The sequence below is a fragment of the Cucurbita maxima genome, unplaced genomic scaffold (assembly GCF_002738345.1).
Source record: "Cucurbita maxima cultivar Rimu unplaced genomic scaffold, Cmax_1.0 Cma_Scf00008, whole genome shotgun sequence".
NCBI lineage: Eukaryota > Viridiplantae > Streptophyta > Magnoliopsida > Cucurbitales > Cucurbitaceae > Cucurbita > Cucurbita maxima.
In genome coordinates, this window is record NW_019272024.1 from 3186278 (window position 1) to 3208620 (window position 22343).

Sequence of the window (22343 nt, forward strand, 5' to 3'; positions counted from 1 at the left end):
AAAAAAAAAAAAAAAAAAAAAAAGAATTGAAGAAGAAATTGGTTGGATCCGTTCAAAGCTCGAGAAGGGTGTGTGGCATGTCTTCTGATTGAAGCTCTCGCCCTCTGGTGGTGACTAAGCACTCCTTTGCTTCGTTGTGCGAGCCTCACCCTCTTCTTCATCCTCTTCTCCGCTCCTTTTTTCCACTTCCCGATGGCGATGCTTGAGGCTTTTGCTACAACGACGAGCACGGGATCTGGGGTTTTGATGTAGCCGAATTGCTGGTTCTTATTCGAAAGTTTCATGTCTGGTCGTGATTCTCGACTCGATCCATGCTCTTCTTCTGATCCGAAAGTTTTTGCTTTCCTAACGAGCTCCTGGATCCTTTTTGAGGGGGCATTGTGTACGAGTTCTGAGTTTGAGCTGTTTTGTGTTGTCGATCTGCCTGATCTTTGAACAGGTTGGTTTCTTCTTCAAAATTTTTAGCGGCATTTTCGTAACTTTGAGGGTTTTCTTATGAAGTCAATGATAATCTATATGTGAGATCACTGAATCAGTAATTTTTCGGGTTTGAAAGATTCCCGGATCCCTGCTGATAATTTGTGACCTAGCCTCCAATTCTTAGCCGACATTTACGAAGATGTTCCATTGTTTACTGAAAATTGGAGGAAAAAGTTCATTAGAAATTGTTATCTTTGTTTCTATCATATTCTATTACCAAATTATTGATGAATTAGCCGTATCATATCTTTGGAATCATAATACCCTTTCAATCGGAGTAAGCATCGATGTTGCAAGTTCAATTCGTTAAGTAAGCGGTATGAATGGCTGCACTAGTTTAGCAGATAGCTGCAACATTGGGTCATGAAAATCCACATTTAAGCTTTTTTTCACTTTGGTTTGCTTTGTCATTCAACTTTCTCCATTTATATGTTTGTTTTAGTTAGGGTGGTCGGTGACTGGTTTGATTTTGACATAAAGGGTGCTTGCTTATGCTGGAGAAAAATGTCGTTTAAAAGTTTTGTTAGAGAGCTGCGAGAGATTAAAGATGGAATTGGGAGCATTTCGAAACGAGGAGAAGAAGGAAGTAGGCATTGGCGCAACCGAACAATGTCACACATTGCACCTGATCAAGAAGAACATTCTCCATTTGAGTTAATTCAGCAAGGTCGATGGGCAAATCTACCCCCCGAATTACTTCTAGACATCATCCGGAGATTGGAAGAGAGTGAAACCTCATGGCCTTTTCGAGCTGTAGTTGTTTCTTGTGCTTCAGTTTGTAGGTCTTGGAGGGCCATTACAAAGGAGATTATCAGAACTCCTGAGCAATGTGGAAGGCTCACATTTCCAATCTCATTAAAGCAGGTATTGGGTTTTTATCCCTTTTCCCTTATTCTTAGCTTAAATCCTTTCATATTCTGATTCTCTCTGATTTTCGTTTCACAACTAAAGCCTGGCCCTCGGGAGTCTCCATTTCAGTGCTTTATCAGAAGGGATAGAGCAACTTCGACCTACCTCCTGTACTTCGGTTTGGCTCCTTGTAAGTCGTGTTTTTAGTTTTTTCACAGTTTAGTATCGTGTCGTTTGTGAATTTGAAGGAAAAACTGCACGGCTTGTCCATCAGTTTTAGATATCCAAGGTTATATGTAAAAGATGGCAGGGTATTTGCAATCATCTTGCTTCTAGAAATCCATTTTTCACTGCTGACAATTCTATAAATCTTTCTTTATTTCCCTTGGCAATTCCTGTTCTAAGATGAACAGTTCTTGATGGATGATAATGAACGATATTTTTGAACCATGTACCTTCTTATTATAGATTCATTAGTTCCTAGAACAAAAGTCATACGTGATAGACCACTTACTCATGCCTTGGTGGAAATAGACTTTTGGAAAGTTATGGAATGCGAATGCTTGCTTTGACTCATGACAAGCATTGAATTGACAGCGGAGGACGAAAAACATAAATTGTTGTTAGCAGCCAAGAGGGTCAGAAGAGCAGCCGGTACTGACTTTATCATATCTTTGGTAGCTGATGATTTTTCTCGAGCAAGTAGTACCTATGTTGGTAAATTAAGGTGAGCTTTTAATGGAATAGACTTTAGCTCGTCTTTGCATTCTTCTCATGATAATTTACCTCACAAACATTTGTCAGGTCTAATTTCCTGGGTACGAAGTTCTCGATTTATGATAGCCAGCCTCCTTGTGACTCTGCAGCTCAGCAAAATAGTCGATCAAGCCGTAGATTTCACTCTAAGCAAGTCTCTCCTAGGGTACCTGCATGTAACTACAGTGTAGGTACAGTTTCTTATGAACTTAATGTTCTTCGCACTAGAGGTCCTCGGAGGATGCAGTGCGTCATGCAAACGATTCCAGTTTCTTCAATTCAGGAGGGAGGCACTGCCCCAACACCTACTTCATTCACACACTCTGATGACCACCTTTCTATCGAGTCCGATTCTATGAGAAAGGATTCAGGCAAGGACTTCGGCTCAAAGACCCCATCAGAACCAGCAGTTCAGGGATCAGATGAATCGTTAGTGCTTAAAAACAAGGCACCAAGATGGCACGAGCAGCTGCAGTGCTGGTGCCTAAATTTCAGAGGACGTGTGACGGTGGCATCCGTTAAGAACTTCCAACTCGTTGCAGCTGTTGATGAATCTCACAATGTTTCAGTGGAAGAGCAAGAGAAGGTAATGCTCCAGTTCGGAAAAATTGGAAAAGACATCTTCACCATGGATTACCACTATCCGCTCTCTGCATTCCAAGCCTTTGCAATCTGCTTGAGCAGCTTCGACACGAAGCCAGCCTGCGAATGACATCCTGTCATGAATAGCGGTCATCGTCATCAGAAGAAGGTAAGGATATGGTTGAGCTTGTTGGGAAGAAGAACTACAGAAGCAGTGCATTATTGGCAGCTGAGAAGATGACTAATGCTTATTGTCACTGAGTTGTTAATCCGAGGTTTGACTTGTATCCTGTTGCATCATCCTCTTGGCTCTATCTAATGCGCATACATTATTATAAATCACAGTCCGTTGTATTATCTATGCATGTAGATTTCTTTATGATGAGACCGCTCTGATCGGAAATGGTTTAACAACATTATTGTTTGGTTGACTGTCTCTTTCTTTACTCTTTTGTTCTGCCCCATCAATCCGGATTCTAAGTGTGTGGGGTTTGACTTCTTCTTCATGTTGGACTTCAAGTTCAAGTCAGTTCATAACATTCCTCAAGTTCGAGCGGGTCGAACTTCCGATCCGATCTTTCTTACGTTTGTGTTTCTCAGGAACATATACAACAAATGTTTTTTTTTGGAAAAAAACAAATACAACCATAGATACCAAAAATGTCTTAGACCGTTTAACCAAACAGCAATAAAGAATATATGAATAATAGATATTTTATTTTGGATAAATATCAATTTATTAAACTTTGAGTTAGTATCAATAAAAATTAAAACTTTAACTTAAACTAATAAATGTTTATAAATGTATTAAACTTCTTAAATGTAAGAATTAGTATTAGCTAGAGAGAAATGCGAGAATAGTTTTTCATCCACTCATTTTTTTTCTCTAATTTTTTTAATAAAAAATTATATGAGAATTTTTTTTAATACTTTGGTTTTATAAAAATCATTTTATTTATATGATTTTCAGCTGAAATCAGGCAACTTTCCAATGACTAAGACTTCTATACAAGTAAACAAATCCATTGCAAAGACTTGATGTGAAGTAGCTGGAAAACAACCTTCTCATCTATGGGGAGACAAGAAATTTCTCCACAAGTCTTTCTTGTTAATATGTATCAAGACTTCTAATCACTTCATTAACCAATAGCCAAATATGGAAAGAACCTAAGAAATCGAAATACAGCTAATAGACTCATTGTCCATTAGCATAAATTGAAATAAGTGTATGTGCACAAATGCATAAGCATGTGATACACAGAGACACTATTGACATGAAAGTGTAAATTTAATTCCTTGGTGTGTACACATGAACATAGTTAAACAAAGGAAAAAGACATGAGGAACAACACATGATCTACCAAGCCCAAAAGATCTCATAATTCTGAATGATGATATCACTTGTGATCAAAACAAACGATGTCCCAAGTTGCAAAGACAAAACTCCATAAAAGACACACGTTAAAAACAGATATAGCATTTCTACTAAGTAATCTCTGATACCTAAACAGATACAATTTCTATTGTTACAGTATTTGGCAAATGGTTCGCAGGAAAAGAGAGATTAAAATGAAGTACAAACTGATATAGATAGCTCCAAACTTAGAAGAAGATCAAGCTATCAAATGAAAGTTTGATGTTTATCACAGGGAGAAAGACAATAAGATTGGCATGCATATGAAGTCAACTCAAGAAGTCAAACTGAACATATTACGAGATGGCCAACTATTCTTACTTGGGATTCCTAAGAACAATGATGACAGAATCTCCTCTCAGGAACATCTTACTGATGAATCTATCCTTGTTAACAGGTTGAGCCTTTTTCTTGCCCTTCCCAGTTTTTGGTACCTGGTCATAGTAATAATACATAAGATGAGTGACTCTTGAGTCTATACAAAGCAAGAAAAAGAGTAAGCAAACATCAGTAAAACAAACCTCAGTCCACATCTCTCTAACATTTTCCAGAACCATATTACAATGTCGGTCGAAGGCCCGTACACGTCCCAAGAGCTTCTTATTGTTGCGACAATTAATAAGAACCTGCCGAAAAGGTCCAACACATAGAGATAGTTTTTAACTGAAAAGTTCTGCCTGTTAATTACAAAGCGCAGCTGTTAAACACGCAGAAACAAAGCATACCTGAGTGTTATTTTTAACACTCATCATGAGAACTGAAAGTGGACCAGTGTTGAACTCCTCTTCCTCATTTTTGCTAGTCTGCAGAGGATTCAAAGTAAGTACACTCTAATGGTGTTTGTAGAAACACTACAGTAAAGTTGGAAGTAAAAATATAAATAGAATACGATTGCAGAAGTCCAAAGATTTTGCAATAAAACCCCAAAGGAACACACTGGGGAAGGGGGGCTGGAAAGATTTGAAAAAAAAAATCCTAGTAAAAGAAAACGTTGAGCTACCACTAGATATGATAAAAAAGAAACAGAACCTACATAGTTACTGAAAAAAATTAAAATAAATAAACTTTATGGAATTGTCATAGTTATCATTTTTTTTATTAGAAATGTAACCTTTTGGATAACGCAAAAGAGTAAGAAATTGGTAAACAATCATCAAATAGATGGGGAAAAAAATCACAATAATCAACCATAAAAACAAAGTGGAAAGAGAATACAGAATTGAACCAAAGTTTTACTTCAGCAGGTATAAAACTAGCCTTAAAAAATCATATTGCTTCCTGCCAACCATAGCACCAAGAAGATAGCAGACATTTCATATTTAAAAGAAACAAATAAATTATAAGAGATTCATTCACACTTGTGCATAAGACATAAAACTGAACCAATTTGGCAGCATGTATTGGATGAAAGTACTGAAACTGAAAGGATAAAAGACTAAAGAACTTACATCTTCCTCCATTGGTCGGCTGCAATTGAAGACAAAAGGGGGGCGGACATGAAAGCCATTAGTATGTATGAATTTAAAAATAGCAGATTAAGAAATGCGCATAAAAAAATATACAAAAACCTAAAAACATAATACCTCATTTTGTAACTAGAGGTAGATCTTCTGCAATGTCCTTGGCGTTAGGCTGAAAATACATTAAAGATACGACCATAAGCACATAAAAAGCATAACAGTAATCACAACCGCACCAGCATAATCACATAAAACAAGATGTGCCTAAAATTGCCCTAAAAAACATCATGCTCCAAAGAAACTACAGTGTCGGATAAATTAATCAAGAAAACACATCACGAGAATGTTAACTCTTCAATCAAGGTCCCGAGTGAGTTCAGTACATAATATTTCAGTTCGATACAATATCTTAAGAACACAATAATGGAGAAACTGCACGAAAAAATCATCAGAAAGGAGGAAATAACGAAACTAAGAGAAGAGGCCGACAGAGAGAGAAAGAGAGCTTACCGGAAGCGGAGAAGGAGACCGACGGAGAAGGCGAGGGCGAGGTAGGCGGCGAAGTGGCGAAGAATAACGAAGAAGATCGAACGAGAAGATGGGCAGAAGAAATGTGTGCGCCGATGTCGAAATAGTATTCATTTCACCTTAAACAAACAAAAATGAAAAAAAAAACCCTAAACGACAGGGGTTTTTGCGTTTTGAACTAAAAATCCTAAATTCAAAACTAAATGGATTCAACCAACAAAACACGTTTTGATTGATACAATTATATATATATATATATATTATATAAATTTAACGATTTTGAAGATAATTTTTTAAAATATGTATTTAAATTGAATTGTAAATTGTAAATATTTGAAATAAATAAATAGATGAGTTGAACAATTATCTTACTAAAAGACACCTTTAATAACTATCTCCCTATTATTTTTTATTTTTTATTTTTTATTTTAAAAAATTAGGCAAACAAACAATATTAAAAAATAAAAAACAAAAATCAATTGATATGTAATAGTCTTTTTCAACCATTACGTATCGTCGTCAACCTCGCGATTTCATATTCACACCTTTATAAGAAATGCTTAGTTCCTCTCTCCAATCGATGGTGAGATCTTACAATCTAGCAGTCCAGTGTCCTCGTTGGCACACCACCCGATGACTAACTCTGATATCATTTGTAACAACTATGTGGGATCTCACAATCCACCTATGGGGGGTCCAGCGTCCTTGTTGGCACACCGTTCGGTGACTAGCTCTGATATCATTTGTAACAGCCTTGTGAGACACAATCCACCCCCTTAAGGGTCGAACGTCCTCGCTGGCATACCTCCTGGTGACTAGCTATTGGAAATAGCCCCGTGGGATCTCACAATCCATCCCCTTGGGGTCGACATTCTCACTAGCACACCATTCGGTGACTAGCTCTAATGTTCTTTGTAACAACTTAAACCAACCACCAGCAGATATTGTTCACTTTGGCCCGTTACGTATCGCTATTAGCCTCACGATTTTAAAACACATCTGTTAAAGAGAGTTTTCTACATCCTTATAAAGTAGTTATAAACTCGCACTTCACTAAGAATATAATAACCCAACTAAAATGAGGATATAATCTACACAAAGAGAGGCTAATATACAAGAAAAAAGAAACCAACAAAAGGTCATTTAGCCTTCTGAAAGTTATTTACAATACAACACACTAAGAGTTCAAAGCCAAGGGACTTCATCAGTAGGTTTCAATACACTGCCAAATGAATAATAAGCTAAAAGCTACTTAATATCTGAACTCTTCCCTAAAGTAAACAAATGTACATACCTGAATTCATTATAGACACTACTTCTTACACTTGCATACATATCAACCCTTCACCAGAATCTTGTTTGCAGCACAGAATAAGCATATCAAATGCAGTTTTACACAGCTTTGCCAAGGTCATAAACACAAGCTCAGGGAGAGATGAAACTTACTTCTTCGTTAGAAGACCGCGCTTCGAGAAGATTGATATGTTCATTCCAAGAAATCCAGACTTCTTGCTCGGCTTCCCTTGCTCGGAGTTGCAAGGGGGTTCGTACGAGTATGGAGGTTCAGAAACACAAGGTTCTTGCTGCTCATTATCCTGAAAGTCTCTTAGAAGTCGGAGTAATTCGGTGGCACCCGCTTTTCCTTTTTCACTACCCTTCATAGTGATACTGGAAAGAGGGGGAATAACACCTTCCTCCATTACTAACTCACAATACTCGAATCGCTGCGAGCATAGCGAAAGGAGGATAGTAACGGCATGCTCCTGGTCTTCAAGACTGCCCAGCCAGAGACATTGAGCAATAGAGCTAATGCAGCCATTAGTTTCAACAATAGAGATCCTTGCGTCTTCTGTGTGGCACAAATTTTTCAGAATGAATATACATTTGCCTGAGAGATTCTCATAATTTAGCAAGGGAACTAGTTTTGGGATGCACCCCAGTGAAACGATGTCGGAGCAGATGTCGCCGTTTGAGGATAGATTGTAAAAGGTTTTAATGGCAAATTCTTGCAAGTCTCCGACCTCTGAGTCGAGATACTTAGCTATTGAAGCAAGGACACCAGATGTGACAAAATTAGACCCACATTTACGGTGGCCAGATAACGCTTCTAAAATGGCAAGAACTTCATAAGTCACAACTGAATTCAGTAAACTAGCCAATGTTGTAAGAACCTTCTCAGGTACAATCAGCCTATTAGACCTGCAGTATGGTCAAACAATCAAACACTAGTCCATACGAGAGATATGAGAATCAAAGGGAATCGAAGCAAGAAGTAAAGAGAGTAGGTTGTGACTCTCACGTCCAGGCAAGCAAAGCAGCGACCCAAGTAAGACCGTGACAGTAAGCATGGTAAAATGTGATAACTAAGATGCTGGAATATTGCAAAAATTACCTGCTTCTTCTCACAAGTGAAAGAAATAGCTCAGCTCCATTTTTCTGAGCCTCGGAATCCTGCTGATCACACGCATCCTTTAAAAATAAGGCAAGGTGATCCACGACGGTTTCAGATAAGGCCGGACCGACGCCTTTTTTGTTAATGACAACTTTCATATCTTTAATAATCTTGCATTTCGATTCCCACGAAAGCTCATTTATGGTAGATGGAAACTCCAAGTCTGCTTCCTCAGCATATGAATCGGATTGAAACCTTTGCAGATCATGATCTTTACTCTGCCCAGACTTGATAGCCAATTCATTGCCACCATTGAGCCTCAATGAATCTGGATAGTAACTATTATCGAGACCTCCAAGCGATATATTGCTAAAATCGATGGGTAGACGAATATCATTCATCGAACTTCCAAAGCTAGCAATGGAATTCTCCCAAACCTCGGGGCATTCTGGTTCCACAGTTGGATCCGGGATTGTGACTCCAAACTTTATGCACCATTTATCAATTACATTCTTTAGATCAACATTAGGAATCATCGAAAAATCGGTTAGTTTCATTTTGGTATGCGGGCACGTATTATGACCCTCCTCAAACCACTTTTCAATCCACGCCTTCTCATATGTCACTCCAGACGCGATCACAACAGGATCATACATCAATCTCATTGATATGGGGCACTTAAATTCCTCAGGGGGAGTGGCCCTATTGAGAATCATATCAGCATGGGAAGCATTATTTCCATGTTTCACATTAACTTCAATTTCCCTATGACCATTACTGTTAGAACTATCAGCTTGGTTTTCCCTGATTTCTTGCAGTATCAACTCCCCATGCTTCTTCAAAATATATAGAAGGTAGGTCAAAATCTTCTTTTTCGGGGGATCGCCATGACCAACATCATCTAATAGTTTTCTGATGGACCGTTTCTCGTATAACATTTCCTTGGGTGATGAAATATTAAGCCTCAAAGCAGCAATTTTAAGAGTTGCGATTTCCGACTTTTCCAATACATCTGGAGGCGAAGCACCTAGCTTCAGCAATTGTCGCAAAGCCTTCCAAGCCTCTTCGTCGGATGAGTCAAGGATAAATTTTGCAACCCGAAGATCATCAGCCATTTGAGAGATCTGCAAACAACAATTTCACTGTCATTGTACTACCATGTAGAGTGATAGAAAATAGAACCCAGATATATTGCAATATAAAATATAGAAGGAACAACAATATAACTCCCAAACTATTCGAGGTTATTTGGAACCTCCCCTCTTGAAATACCACTCGAACACTAAGCCACAAAACAATTGCCTAACATCGAGACAACAAGGACACACACCTTGAGGCAAGGAAAACTGTAACAGCCCAGGCCCACCGTCAGAAGATATTGTCTTCTTTGAAATTTCTCTTTTGGGCTTCCCCTCAAGGTTTTTAAAACGCGTCTACTAGAGAGAGGTTATCATACCCTTATAAAGAATTTTTTGTTCCCTTTCCAACCGATGTGGGATCTCACAATCCACCCCCTTTGGAGCCCAGCGTCCTCGCTGACACTCATCCCTCTCTCCCACCGATGTGGGATCTCACAAAAACTCTCAATTTAACTACATATAATTAGCTAAGCAATTCCATTACTTTTGGTATGCTGCAATGAAATAACTACATATAAATATGGGTTATGACACTAGTCGGCGAGCACATTCATGAACCGAGAGAAAATAATTCTGTGAACGATGACAATAGACTATTAGGGTCTTAATCTTCACAAAATAGAGTATAAGAAAGAAAATAAATGACGAAAGTGAATTCAACAAACCTTTCGAGCCAATGTCACAGGAACCATGTACTTAATTTTACGCAAACTATGCTCCAACAAAGTCCTCACTCTATGACATCTAGAGATGATTCGATCTCCAGTTAATGCCTGAAAGAAATATACGCATCATTACCGATAAGTCGCCATGGTCAGTGATAGAAAAATGAACTCAATCTTCAACAAGATCAGCCTTCAAAAGTATTTAGACCAAAATAGAAAATTAATAAAAGTTTATGTACCAAAAGTAAATTCAGAACTTTGTAATTGATTTAATAGCAACCATCTAATCCTTAAGAAACTCAAAACGTAGGCCATATAAAATCTATAATTCAGAAGATATGCTTACCAGATAAACCTTACTAGACTCTCGACAATACTGAAGAAGCAGCTCTGCTTTCATCTTTCCATTGTTTAAATTGCACAGCGCCTCTCGACCTTCCGGGCTTCCAGGCCGAGCTGCTTCAATTTCCGGTAATATCTCCGACACCCGGTCAACCAATTTCATTAACTCGGTGCACATTCTACAATGAACCTAAATTGACAAATAGATTAGACTGAGAGACAATTTGATGCTATTTCTTTTAGAGATAAGAAACATAATCCAAGTTCCAAGTTTTTCTGCTTCATTACACTTCCATGCCTAAATATCCTCCAAAAGGAAAGGAAATTATAGATTTCAATGATACCTTAAAGGAATGGACATTTGAAGCTGCCTCAACATTTTCAGTACTATCAGTTCCCATTCACAAGAGAGTTGAACTCTAAGAAAAATTAAAACATTAGTTAGTAACAAGCACTACCAACCCATTAAAGATTTAGCTTCAAACATAGAAATCTATCAATCAATGCATATTTTTCTACCAGAGCCATAGAAGGAAGAACTTCGACAAATTCAACCGGGAACACCAAAAACTACCCAATTTCAGGAGTTTATTTTGGTCAAGGTTGAGTTTCAAATTATGAACCATAACATAAACAGCTTTTGAGAGAGATAGAGAGAATCTTACTCTGAGATTCAAGTGTTAGAACCAAAACGGAAGAATCCCTATTCAGAAAACCACCAGAAGCACTTATGAAACCAAATATCTTTCAAAAACAAGCAAAATCAGTCCTCGAAACCCAAGAATTCCTTCAAAATCACTCAAAATCAAACAGATTCCAAGTTGTTTGGCTTCGTTCTACGCTTCTAGCTTCAAGAGAAAGAGAAGAAAAAGCCCCAAATTCGAACAGCCTCCATAACCCCAAATTTCACAGAAGATTCATAAAAATTGCACACAAGCAAACCAGTAGAACCAACAACTCTTCTTCTTCAACCCCTTTAAAGCAGAGTATTAAAAAACAACCCCTCTTCAGCAAACAGACGTAAACGCGCCACTAGGGCAGTTTCACAGTGTGGACCTTCCGCTCGAGCAAAAGCAAAAAAGTGTCATCAATGCTAATAAAGTAAGATAAATACATGGAAAACTAAATTAAAAGGCAACCCCCATAATTAAAGATGAACAGCAACCCATTTCCTTAAACATCAGCCATTAAATATCAGGAAACGACCATGAAAAAGGACAATCGGACACAGAGAGAAGTAAAAAAAGACAGGATAGTGGTCAAATCGTTGCAGTTAATTACAGAACAAAAATCGAATTCATTCATTGTTCAAACAAACAAAAAAAAAAATTGTGGTTGAAAAATTAGAAAATTCTTACAAACGAAATCTTCAACTCAGTTTCCATTTCTTGCTAGGTCATCCATCAATCGTCATCGATTAATTTTGTAGAGAAGATAATCGCTGGATCAGAGTCAAGTTCATCAAAATCAACGGCTCCCAATCGATACCACATACAATGGTGTGGTGCGCCATTACAGCGTAACCTATTTCTCTTTTCTTGGAAGTTTTGTTGTGACCCTACATAAATTCTGAGACGGCTAGAGCGAGACTCCATTGAACGCTTCAATAGTCAAGTCAAATTCAAAATAAATAAATAATTAAATTACCTTCATTATTCAATTAAAAGTATACCTTATTGATTCAAAATAAATAAATAATTAAATTACCTTCATTATTCAATTAAAAGTATACCTCATTGATTCAAAATAAATGTATTAAAATAATATATGAAAATAAATATATAAATAAAATTATATCCCACTATCTATTCATCCCAATTTTATTTTTAAAATACGATATTAAAAAAAAAAATCCACCGACTCCACACAAATGGATTAGTAAGACGTTAAAATATCGATTATTCAATGATGTCACTACCGTAAAAAAAAAAAAAAAACAACCACAGTAAAAATAAAATTCTATATAGTTTAATAAATCAAAATTACCAAATTATTTCCAATAAATTTAAGTTTATTCAATAAAGTCCGATAATTACATAATTCTATGATAGATACTATATATTAATGTCAATATAAATTTAAAGACGACCCTAAATTATTGACATAAATAGAAAATTATAGTATAGTTTGTCCATGCTATTTATTGTCACACTATGGTATGAAAATTTATTTTATTTTGAATTTAAAAAGTATAGTTTATAATTAGCTAGGCTAGGTCAAATTTGATGCATGTAGACTAACACTCATTTCTACATCAACTTTTTTTTACAACTTATTATTGTATCGAATAAGTCCGTGAGCTTAAAAAAAGCTTAAATCTTTTTAATTTTTAACTATGAATTTATTGAATAACAAAATGAAAAGTTGAATGTTCGAGGTTGGAAGATTCTTATTAGTCTAAAATAGCCCTAGCATCGTTCACTCCCGGTGAAATAGCTGCTACACCCCTTAGTCTTGAGCGTTTGAACTAATTTTAGTCTCTCGTACTCTTCATAGAAGCTAGTCTAGATCGAGGTTTGAACTAATCTCACTCTCTCAAACTCTTCATGGCAGCTAGTCTTAGATCGAGTCCTAAGAGAATTGAAAAATCTTTCGAGAAATTGAAAGACATAAAGATGAACACTCCCCATAATGGTATGATATTGAGTCCTAAGAGGATTGAAAAATCTTTCGAGAAATTGAAGGACATAAAAATGAACACCACTCTCCACAATGGTATGATATTGTTCACTTTGAGCATAAAGTCTAGTAGTGTTGCTTTGGATTTCCATTATAAACCATGATCATTATCTAAATTAGCGGATATGAGAGGACGGTTTCAAAATGGGTTTAAAATTGCAGGTGATACATTTAAACAGACCCAACTGGCGGAACCCCACGTTGGTAATGCCCACCACCTGTTTGTATTAATGTCTCAACCAACTTCCCCTTTTATTTTCCCTCCATCATTCAATCTCCACGCCCACCATTGCTGCCTTCAATGGCGTCCTAACGCTTCTCCCCCTGTCACTTCTTCAGCCTCCTCCTGTTGGGCAGGCAAAGCACAACAAGGCATACGAGCGGGCATTGACCTTATACGATAAGGACAATCTCGAGCAGTGGCCGAATGTTGCTGATGTCGGCAGAAGAGATTAAAGGTATATTTGGATCGACTTTTTAGAGCGTACTAATACTTAAAGAAGTCATTTAAAACATGGTTAAATAGCCGATATTAGATACTCGTCTATCATGTCGGCCACGTAGAGTCTGGCACAGACCTATTTCCCTGCACATCATGTGCCAATTGATTGCTCCTTTTGTGACTTAGGTTTGTAATGTGCTATATGCTTATGAGTGCCACATAATATTACCCAAATTTCTTTATTAGACAAGTTTTGTGTGGTGTCTTTTTGTTATAATTCGAAATTATTTAATTGTGGTGTCATTCAAGGAACACTAAAGCTTCATAGGATTTTTCTGTCTAGATGCAGGTAGTCTGCATCTTCATAGACATGTCTATTTCACCGAGACTCTCTTCGAGACAGTACCCAGATCGTTACGCCTTTTGTGCGGTTTGGAACTTACCCAACAAGGAATTTTGCTGTTACGACCGATGTTCACTGGGACTTCGGTCGCCGGCTCCCCTGTCATCAGATCACCAACTTCCTTGACCTTCTGGCATTGGACAGGCATCAGCCCCCATACATGGTCTTACGACTTTGCGGAGACCTGTGTTTTTAGTAAATAGTCTCCCGAGCTTGGTCACTGCAGGTTTTTTTTAGTTCAATAATATGTGGTGGAGAGATTCAAATTTCTTATCTCTTGGTCAATAGTATATATTTGTGAGATCTCATATCGGTTGAAGAAGGAAATGAAACATGCCTTATAAGAGTGGTGTGGAAACCTCTCCCTAACATATACGCTTTAAAACCATGAGGCTGACGACAATACATAACATGTCAAAACTGACAATATTTGATAACAATAGGCTTAGGCTATTACAAATAGTATAAGAGTCCGACACTCGGCTGTGTGCCAACGAGGATGCTGACCCCAAAGGGAGTAAATTGTGAGATCCCACATCGATTGGAGATGAGAACGAAATATTATTTATAAAGACGTGGAAACCTATCTCTAACATATGCATTTTGAAATCGTAAGAACGGACAATATCTGCTAGATGCGGATTTAGGTATCATATTCACCTATCAAGTACAATTTTCCTAAAAAAATATATATAAGTTGGGTATTGGGTTAAAATTGAAATTCTTAAAATATTAAAATCAAATAATATATTTAATTTTGACATGTTTTTCTAAAAAAAATTCTAATTAATTAATTATGAAGCACAAAACCACTCGAATTTGATTTATATTGATTAGAAAGGATATCATAAATTAAGAGAATGTGATTTTTTATTACACGAAAAACTTACACATAAATTACGAGTAGTAACTTAGTTTTTAACCACGATGGTAATTTGTTTTGTTATGGTTAATAAAATTGACACACATATTATCTTTTAATGTAGCTTTTCCATATTCCTTATTTTTTTCTCTCATTTGTAATATAATATTTTAAAGTTTAAATTAATTAAAGAAATTTACCTTTATTAAAAATACTCTTTTCTAACTTTAAATAATATATGACATTAAAAATACCTGCCGTGACCATTTAAAACAAATATAAAATAAATAAATGAAGCTTAATTCTTATTTATTATGACATTAATTATAACAATCTTATGATAATTTGAACAACGTTTTATATAATTAGAACGTCAAAAGAAGTTAGAATGACAAAGTGTGGAGGGACGAACATATCGAGCTTCCTTGGTGACCCACGACTTAGACACATTGGGTTTGGCTTTAGTGGCAATGGACCATAGGCTCGTTCCAGTCCGAGTTCATATGTAACTTAAAAAAAATAAATTAAAAAAAAATAAATTTTAGCTAAAGAAAAAAATAATGGTATTTTAATGGCTAAACAGATTTTGTGGAATAAAAACTCAAGAAACAAGCGTACCCACAAAAATATAAAATATTAAATCACGAGAAAGGTGGGCCCATCTTTGACCAACACGTGTCAGCCTAGTATCCACGTACGCCCCCAAAGACCGCACGTAACCGGTAGACTACGAGGTTGATAACCGCCACGTCTGATACAAACAAGCCACGTAACCAATCCCCCAACAGGTTCTGTACGGAAAACTCCCAACCGTCTCGCCCACCGCCTACTTATAAGCCCAATCCCACCTCGGCAAAGTATAAAGCAATTGCATTCGATTAAGTTTATTTCTGTGGCCGGAATCGGAATCGGAATCGGAGTTACAGGTATTTAAGAACAATGGCTAGGAGAATGAAGTCGTTGGCGGCGGTTTTGTGGGTGGTGGTGATTCTGTTGGTGGCGGAGAAAAGCAGGGGATGGGCTGAAGAAACAAAGGACAATGTAGCCGAAGCTGCTTCCAACGCAAAGGACAATGTAGCCGAAGCTGCTTCCAGCGCAAAGGAAAGTGTAGCCGAAGCTGCTGAAAAAGCGAAGCTTGGTGAGAAAGCCGAAGCCGTAAAGGAAGGGGCTTCAGAAGCGTATTCAAATACGAAGGAAAGCGTAGCTGAAGCGGCTGAAAAAGCGAAGCTTGGTGAAAAAGCCGAAGCCGTAAAGAAAGGGGCTTCCGAAGCTTATTCAAGTGCAAAGGAAAACGTAGCTGAAGCGGCTGAAGAAGCGAAGCTTGGTGAGAAAGCCGAAGCCGTGAAGAAAGGGGCTTCCGAAGCTTATAACGACGCTAAGGACAAGGCTGGGTCTTGGTCCAATTGGGCATACAACAAGCTTTCCAAGTAATTTTACGTATTATTAAAATCTCCGAAGCAACAAGGTTTTTTGTTTTGTTAATAATGGTGGCGTTATATTTGTTTGGTCAGGGGATTCGGGTTTAAAGATGAAGAAGTGAAGGAGACAGCCCCCGCTAAGGCGGAGAAAGCAGACGAAACCACACCCAAAGGCGGAGAAGCGGCGAAGGAAGTGGCCGGCGAGACGCCCAAACACGAGCACGAGCATGTAAATCCGGCGGAGAAGGAGAAGACCACCGAGCTCTGAGCATAACACATGGATTTTTGCCCTTTATTTTAAATAAATCGAGATTTTGATTTTGATTTTTTTTTTTCCTTTTTAGATTGTGTTGAATAAAATATTCCCTTTGTGATTTTGATTTTAATTTGTGGGCTTGTGAGTGTTATCCATCTTGATTTAAAGTGATACTAAAATGGAAATGGAAAGCATTGGTTACTTAACGTCGAGATGCTTTCGATGATTAGTGCAGTGTTTACTACTCTCTCTCTCGATGGTTAGTGCAGTGTTTACTACTCTCTCTCTCGATGGTTAGTGCAGTGTTTACTATTCTCTCTCTCTCTCGATGGTTAGTGCATCTCGATGGTTAGTGCAGTGTTTACTATTCTCTCTCTCTCTCGATGGTTAGTGCAGTGTTTACTATTCTCTCTCTCTCTCGATGGTTAGTGCATCTCGATGGTTAGTGCAGTGTTTACTATTCTCTCTCTCTCTCGATGGTTAGTGCAGTGTTTACTATTCTCTCTCTCTCTCGATGGTTAGTGCAGTGTTTACTATTCTCTCTCTCTCGATGGTTAGTGCAGTGTTTACTATTCTCTCTCTCTCTCGATGGTTAGTGCAGTGTTTACTATTCTCTCTCTCTCTCGATGGTTAGTGCAGTGTTTACTATTCTCTCTCTCTCTCGATGGTTAGTGCAGTGTTTACTACTCTCTCTCTCTCGATGGTTAGTGCAGTGTTTACTACTCTCTCTCTCTCGATGGTTAGTGCGCAGTGTTTACTACTCTCTCTCGATGATGATGATTAGTGCGCAGTGTTTACTACTCTCTCGATGATGATGATGATGATTAGTGCGCAGTGTTTACTACTCTCTCTCTCTCGATGATGATGATGATTAGTGCGCAGTGTTTACTCTCTCTCGATGATGATGATGATGATTAGTGCGCAGTGTTTACTCTCTCTCGATGATGATGATGATGATTAGTGCGCAGTGTTTACTCTCTCTCGATGATGATGATGATGATTAGTGCGCAGTGTTTACTCTCTCTCTCGATGATGATGATGATTAGTGCGCAGTGTTTACTCTCTCTCTCGATGATGATGATGATTAGTGCGCAGTGTTTACTCTCTCTCGATGATGATGATGATTAGTGCGCAGTGTTTACTACTCTCTCTCTCTCTCGATGATTAGTGCGCAATGTTTACTACTCTCTCTCTCTCTCGATGATTAGTGCGCAGTGTTTACTTACTACTCTCTCTCGATGATTAGTGCGCAGTGTTTACTACTCTCTCTCTCTCTCTCTCGATGATCAGTGCTACTACTCTCTCTCTCTCTCTCTCGATGATCAGTGCTACTACTCTCTCTCTCTCTCTCTCGATGATCAGTGCTACTACTCTCTCTCTCTCTCTCTCGATGATCAGTGTTTACTACTCTCTCTCTCTCTCTCGATGATCAGTGTTTACTACTCTCTCTCTCGATGATCAGTGTTTACTATGAATAAAGTAAGCCTCCTCTTAATTGACATGACTCTCATGCTTTTGTTTTGAGCTTCCTCAAAAGGCCTCACACAAATGCTACTCATCGCTTTGGTACTCACATGGAATTGAGGTATTCTCAATGCATAAACCAAACCAAAGAAATAAAATAAATGAATGAAGAAATTATAAATCAAATAAATGAGATTTTAAAATGAACATGAATACATTCCAGAATCCATAATCAATTATCAAAGTAGTTAGAATCAACATTGACTAAATGCAAAGGATAAAAATCCAATCTTTTTCCCAAAAAAATGGGAAGAAATGACGAGCAAGATCAGAAAAGTGGAAAGAAACTTGAAAAATCGGTCTTTTTACGCCAATTTCATTGCAAAATTGATGAACTAGTGGCTCATCATTTTACCCTTCTCTTCTACGCTGAACTGCGTCCTCACCCGCTTCTTTGCCTTCCCCGACGCTTCTCCGCCGTCGCTTGACGACTCCGCCGGGCCTTCCGCCGAACCGCCGAACGCCATCATCACCGGACCAGCGAAACTCCGCCGCTCTGTCCTCTTACCTTGTATTATAGTTAAATAAAACATAATTTGCCTTTTCATTATTAGATCTCAATATATAATAATAATAGTGATTAAACATACCGTAACTCACGACCTTAATCCGGCCGTTTGCTACATCCACCACCTCTACTACTCTCCGGTGGAAACTCCGGTGGCATTCGCAGGCGGCGCACTTGAACCCATCAGGAGTACCATCATCCCCACTGGGCATGAACTCTCCGCACCCATCGAGCACGTGCCCGCCGCTCTTCACGGCGTAGTTCCTCAAACATTCACGGTAGCGAACCGGAGATGACGGCGCAGGTGGTGGCGCCGCCGGATCTGGGTTCGGAGGAGGGTGATCTCGTCTGGGTCTAAGGGAATAATGAGCGGTTTGATGGTCTCTAAATTCCATTTTGAAACGGTTCTGATTTGGTCTAAGGAGGGTCTGGTTTTGATTTACCCTTCTTTATTAAACTAATGAGATCTACTAATTTAAATATAATATCTTGTAAGATCTTTCTAGCTCTAGTTTTCATATCCCTAATACTTATTATATATATATATATATTAAAAAGCCATCGAGCAACTCAATGCGTTCCTCCGTTCGAGCAACAGAGCCCGTCGAACAATCCTCTCGTTCGAAGATACTAGTTCTCGTGGCCTTATCTTCTAGAGTCTCGACCCTAGTCATTAATTTAAGGATAGACATTGTTTCAAAGTGGTGTGTCATCTCGTTGAACCTATCGACTTTAGCGAACATCTCATTCATGCGAGATTCCAAAAGTCCCATTCTATCGGAAATTTCACTCATGCAGAATGACTGTTCTTTGATTTTAGCTAATCGATCAGCCTAGGACTTGCCCAGTTATTTCTTGGTGGGCATGTTTTCATAATTTTCTATTGAATGAATGGTACATGATTCTACATCGACAAGCACCAAGAAAAGAAGAAACTAATTATTTAGTGCTTCATTTCAATATTGATTGTGAAATTGCGTTGCTGCGTTAGAAGAAGGATAGTTGTACTGATTCGGTATACTTTATAAACACCCTCGGTACAATATTGACGATCTTACAAAGATAAAATTTCAGTTAATTTCCATTTACTGATCTCATCTTTTACGGAATCGATCCCCTTTTGACTCTACAAGAATATGTGGAGCTCGACATGTCTGGAAGCACAGGAGAACGTTCTTTTGCTGATATTGTCACCAGTATTCGATACTGGGTCATTCATAGCATTACTATACCTTCTCTATTCATTGCATGTTGGTTATTCGTCAGCACGAGTTTAGCTTACGATGTTTTTGGAAGCCCTCGTCCAAATGAGTATTCTACAGAGAGCCGACAAGGAATTCTCTGATACCACTTGTTACCATCACGACAATATTTATATAAATATTTATTTATTTATTGGTAGAATATATATATATGTGGATTATTGAAATTTAAATATTTAGAATTTATGATAAGATTAAATTTTTAGCTTTTGAAATGTTATTAATTTTTTTTAATAAATATTATATATTAAAAATGGAAATCCGTGCCATGCCGACAAGTCGAAGAATCGAGTTCCGGAAGGAGCGAGCTATCCCGCCTCGGCTACAGGACATCAATACGTGATATTTGGATGCGATAGCCAACGATTCTCGCCGACTATGATCCTGCTCGAGTCACCATGGTTATTGGTATCACGGCTACGCCATTTGGGAAGAAACTCAGGTGCTGGAAGCTATAATTCACATTTATTATGACTCGATCGTTGATAAGTAGATTTGAGCTTATTTTTTTCTTCTTCTGCAGGAATATGTAAATGTTGAGTTCAAAGCGACGGTTAGTAGCATCTATATCAGGTGTTTATGTTTCGTATTATATTAGACTCGCGATCTTAAGTTTATTTTTGAAGATTTGAGTTCTTGGATTTTCGATTTTATTGTATTTGTTTTCAAGAATTATAAGTTAGGTTAGGTTGATTGTTGCATTGCCTGAAGCTTTGGGAGGTTCGACGGATGAATGAATCCATTACGAATCGCATGTTTTCTCAGAGGATTCATAGTTACTTGATGATTAATCAGATTCAATGATTTGCCACATTACTGAAGATTCTTCCATTATTATTCTGTGTATTTGTTGTAGTGGATGAATGTTACAAGATGAACCATTTGGTAGAACTCTTTGATTTCTTTTGAAGGCGGGTCATACTGCTCAAGCCAGTCCGGAAGAGGCAGAACAAGTGATTCATTGATGCATTCAGATGATTAGCACAGGTACAAATTTTGATTATGAGCAAGTCGGATTATTGCCTATTATTCCAATATAATTGCTTAGATCATCTTGAGTTCAATACAATTATTGAGAGATGTGGAAAGAGCACCATCCAATTGAGTGGGCTGGTTTTTCGTTTATGAAAAAGCTAAAATGGGGGAACTAGAATACTAATGAAACTTATATCTCTTTTATCCCTGAGAAGTCAAATGCAACTAAAATGGGGGAGTTTAGACTCATTAGCCAAGAAGAACCCCTCTCCCCTTTCTTGTTCGCTTCTATAACTAATGTTTTCTGCAGCATTGTGGAAGTTCGTAAAGAAAAATGCATTATCGAAGGCTTTGAAATAGGTGGAGAGGGTCAAAATTTCTACAGATGATACTGTCTTGTTTTGAAAATATGAACATATTAAGCTAGAAATGTAACGGTCTTAAGCCTACCACTAGTAGATATTTTGCTCTTTAGACTTTTCTTTTTGGGCTTCCCCTCAAAGTTTTTAAAGCGCATCTGTTAGGGAGAGGTTTCTACATCCTTATAAAGAATACTTCATTTTCCTCTCTAATTAACGATAAGATCGGATGAAAAATACTGTTATTTTTGAAAATGGCTCTGGCATTACACTTAAAAAGGAACTGCACTGCTCTATGGAAAAACATTATTAGAAGCAAATATGATCACAAGGGCCCTTCATAGCTAGATTCTTCCCAAACTAAATGGATTTGGAAGGAACACAGCACCAGTACATTTTTTTTTGTTTGGCAGTTGGCTCATTGTAGTCTCAACACCATGGACAGTGTTCTGTCCATGTAAGAAATTGTATGTGACAGTTCAAATCCACCACCTGTAGATATTGTCTATTTTGAGCTTTTCTTTTCAGGTTTTCCCTCAAGATTTTTAAACCGTGTCTGTTAGGCAGAGGTTTTTACACCCTTATAAAGAATACTTCGTTTCCCTCTCCAACCAATGTGGGATCGAGAGGGGAACAAAATATTCTTTACAAGTGTGTAGAAACCTCTCCTTAGTAGACGTGTTTTAAAAACTTTGAGAGAAAGATCTAAAGAAAAAATCTTAAGAGGACAAATATCTGTGCTAGCGGTGCCTGAGCTGTTACATCCCAATTAGGTTTATCCACAAATATTTGCCAGGAGTGAAGAAACTAGCAGCCACTTATTTCTCCACTAGTTATTCACTCACAAAGCTTGGATTTTTTATCCTAAAACGCCTAGACGTGGCTTGGTGTCTTCCAAGAAGTCGTTGAAGACGGCCTTTCAGAATTAATCTCCGGTGGATGGCTCAAAGGCAGGGGTTGAGTGATGTGTTCAACTGTGGATACATCTCTCTTTTGGAAAAAATCATTGATTATGCAACAAAAAAAAAAAAAAAAAAAAAAAAAAAAA

At 37.8% G+C, this 22343-nt stretch overlaps 5 protein-coding genes and 1 long non-coding RNA gene across 12 annotated transcripts in view; 3 read left to right on the top strand and 3 right to left on the bottom strand.

The window, feature by feature from the left end:
- Positions 1-21: 21 nt before the first annotated feature.
- LOC111482973 (tubby-like F-box protein 5) lies at positions 22-3099 on the top strand. Of its 2 annotated transcripts, none has more exons than XM_023129026.1 (5): positions 22-439; positions 923-1344; positions 1432-1519; positions 1927-2056; positions 2134-3099. In XM_023129026.1, exons 2-5 carry the CDS (start codon positions 985-987, stop codon positions 2795-2797), a joined length of 1242 nt encoding a protein of 413 aa, XP_022984794.1. In that variant the 5' UTR covers positions 22-439; positions 923-984; the 3' UTR covers positions 2798-3099. The 2 variants fall into 2 exon arrangements, with proteins under 2 accessions (XP_022984794.1, XP_022984793.1); XM_023129025.1 differs by having other exon boundaries at positions 961-1344.
- A 933-nt stretch (positions 3100-4032) lies between these two features.
- LOC111483160 (small nuclear ribonucleoprotein Sm D2-like) lies at positions 4033-6200 on the bottom strand. The gene is made up of 6 exons (XM_023129314.1): positions 6052-6200; positions 5665-5713; positions 5530-5548; positions 4807-4884; positions 4603-4707; positions 4033-4515 (listed from the first exon to the last, which is right to left on the bottom strand). Exons 2-6 carry the CDS (start codon positions 5667-5669, stop codon positions 4399-4401), a joined length of 324 nt encoding a protein of 107 aa, XP_022985082.1. The 5' UTR covers positions 5670-5713; positions 6052-6200; the 3' UTR covers positions 4033-4398.
- Positions 6201-7176: 976 nt separating this feature from the next.
- LOC111482874 (U-box domain-containing protein 5) lies at positions 7177-12095 on the bottom strand. Of its 4 annotated transcripts, XM_023128888.1 has the most exons (8): positions 11966-12094; positions 11273-11663; positions 10952-11026; positions 10612-10797; positions 10266-10373; positions 8462-9585; positions 7455-8268; positions 7177-7401 (listed from the first exon to the last, which is right to left on the bottom strand). In XM_023128888.1, exons 3-7 carry the CDS (start codon positions 11006-11008, stop codon positions 7512-7514), a joined length of 2232 nt encoding a protein of 743 aa, XP_022984656.1. In that variant the 5' UTR covers positions 11009-11026; positions 11273-11663; positions 11966-12094; the 3' UTR covers positions 7177-7401; positions 7455-7511. The 4 variants fall into 4 exon arrangements, with proteins under 4 accessions (XP_022984656.1, XP_022984658.1, XP_022984657.1 ...); XM_023128890.1 differs by lacking the exon at positions 11273-11663 and having other exon boundaries at positions 11966-12095; XM_023128889.1 differs by lacking the exon at positions 11966-12094 and having other exon boundaries at positions 11610-11941.
- A 3776-nt stretch (positions 12096-15871) lies between these two features.
- On the top strand, positions 15872-16755 carry LOC111482988 (uncharacterized protein CG45076-like). Its single transcript, XM_023129049.1, has 2 exons — positions 15872-16420; positions 16505-16755. The coding sequence occupies exons 1-2, from the start codon at positions 15933-15935 to the stop codon at positions 16677-16679; spliced, it is 663 nt and encodes a 220-aa protein (XP_022984817.1). The 5' UTR covers positions 15872-15932; the 3' UTR covers positions 16680-16755.
- A 1771-nt stretch (positions 16756-18526) lies between these two features.
- On the bottom strand, positions 18527-19094 carry LOC111483213 (zinc-finger homeodomain protein 6-like). Its single transcript, XM_023129362.1, has 2 exons — positions 18782-19094; positions 18527-18699 (listed from the first exon to the last, which is right to left on the bottom strand). Exons 1-2 carry the CDS (start codon positions 19092-19094, stop codon positions 18527-18529), a joined length of 486 nt encoding a protein of 161 aa, XP_022985130.1.
- A 1128-nt stretch (positions 19095-20222) lies between these two features.
- Positions 20223-22343, top strand: part of LOC111483187 — a 2948-nt gene continuing 827 nt past the window's right edge. For all 3 annotated transcript variants that reach the window (XR_002718326.1, XR_002718325.1, XR_002718324.1), the window contains exons 1-2: positions 20223-20403; positions 20485-20948. This is a non-coding gene — a long non-coding RNA (uncharacterized LOC111483187). The remainder of the gene's footprint in view (positions 20404-20484; positions 20949-22343) is intronic.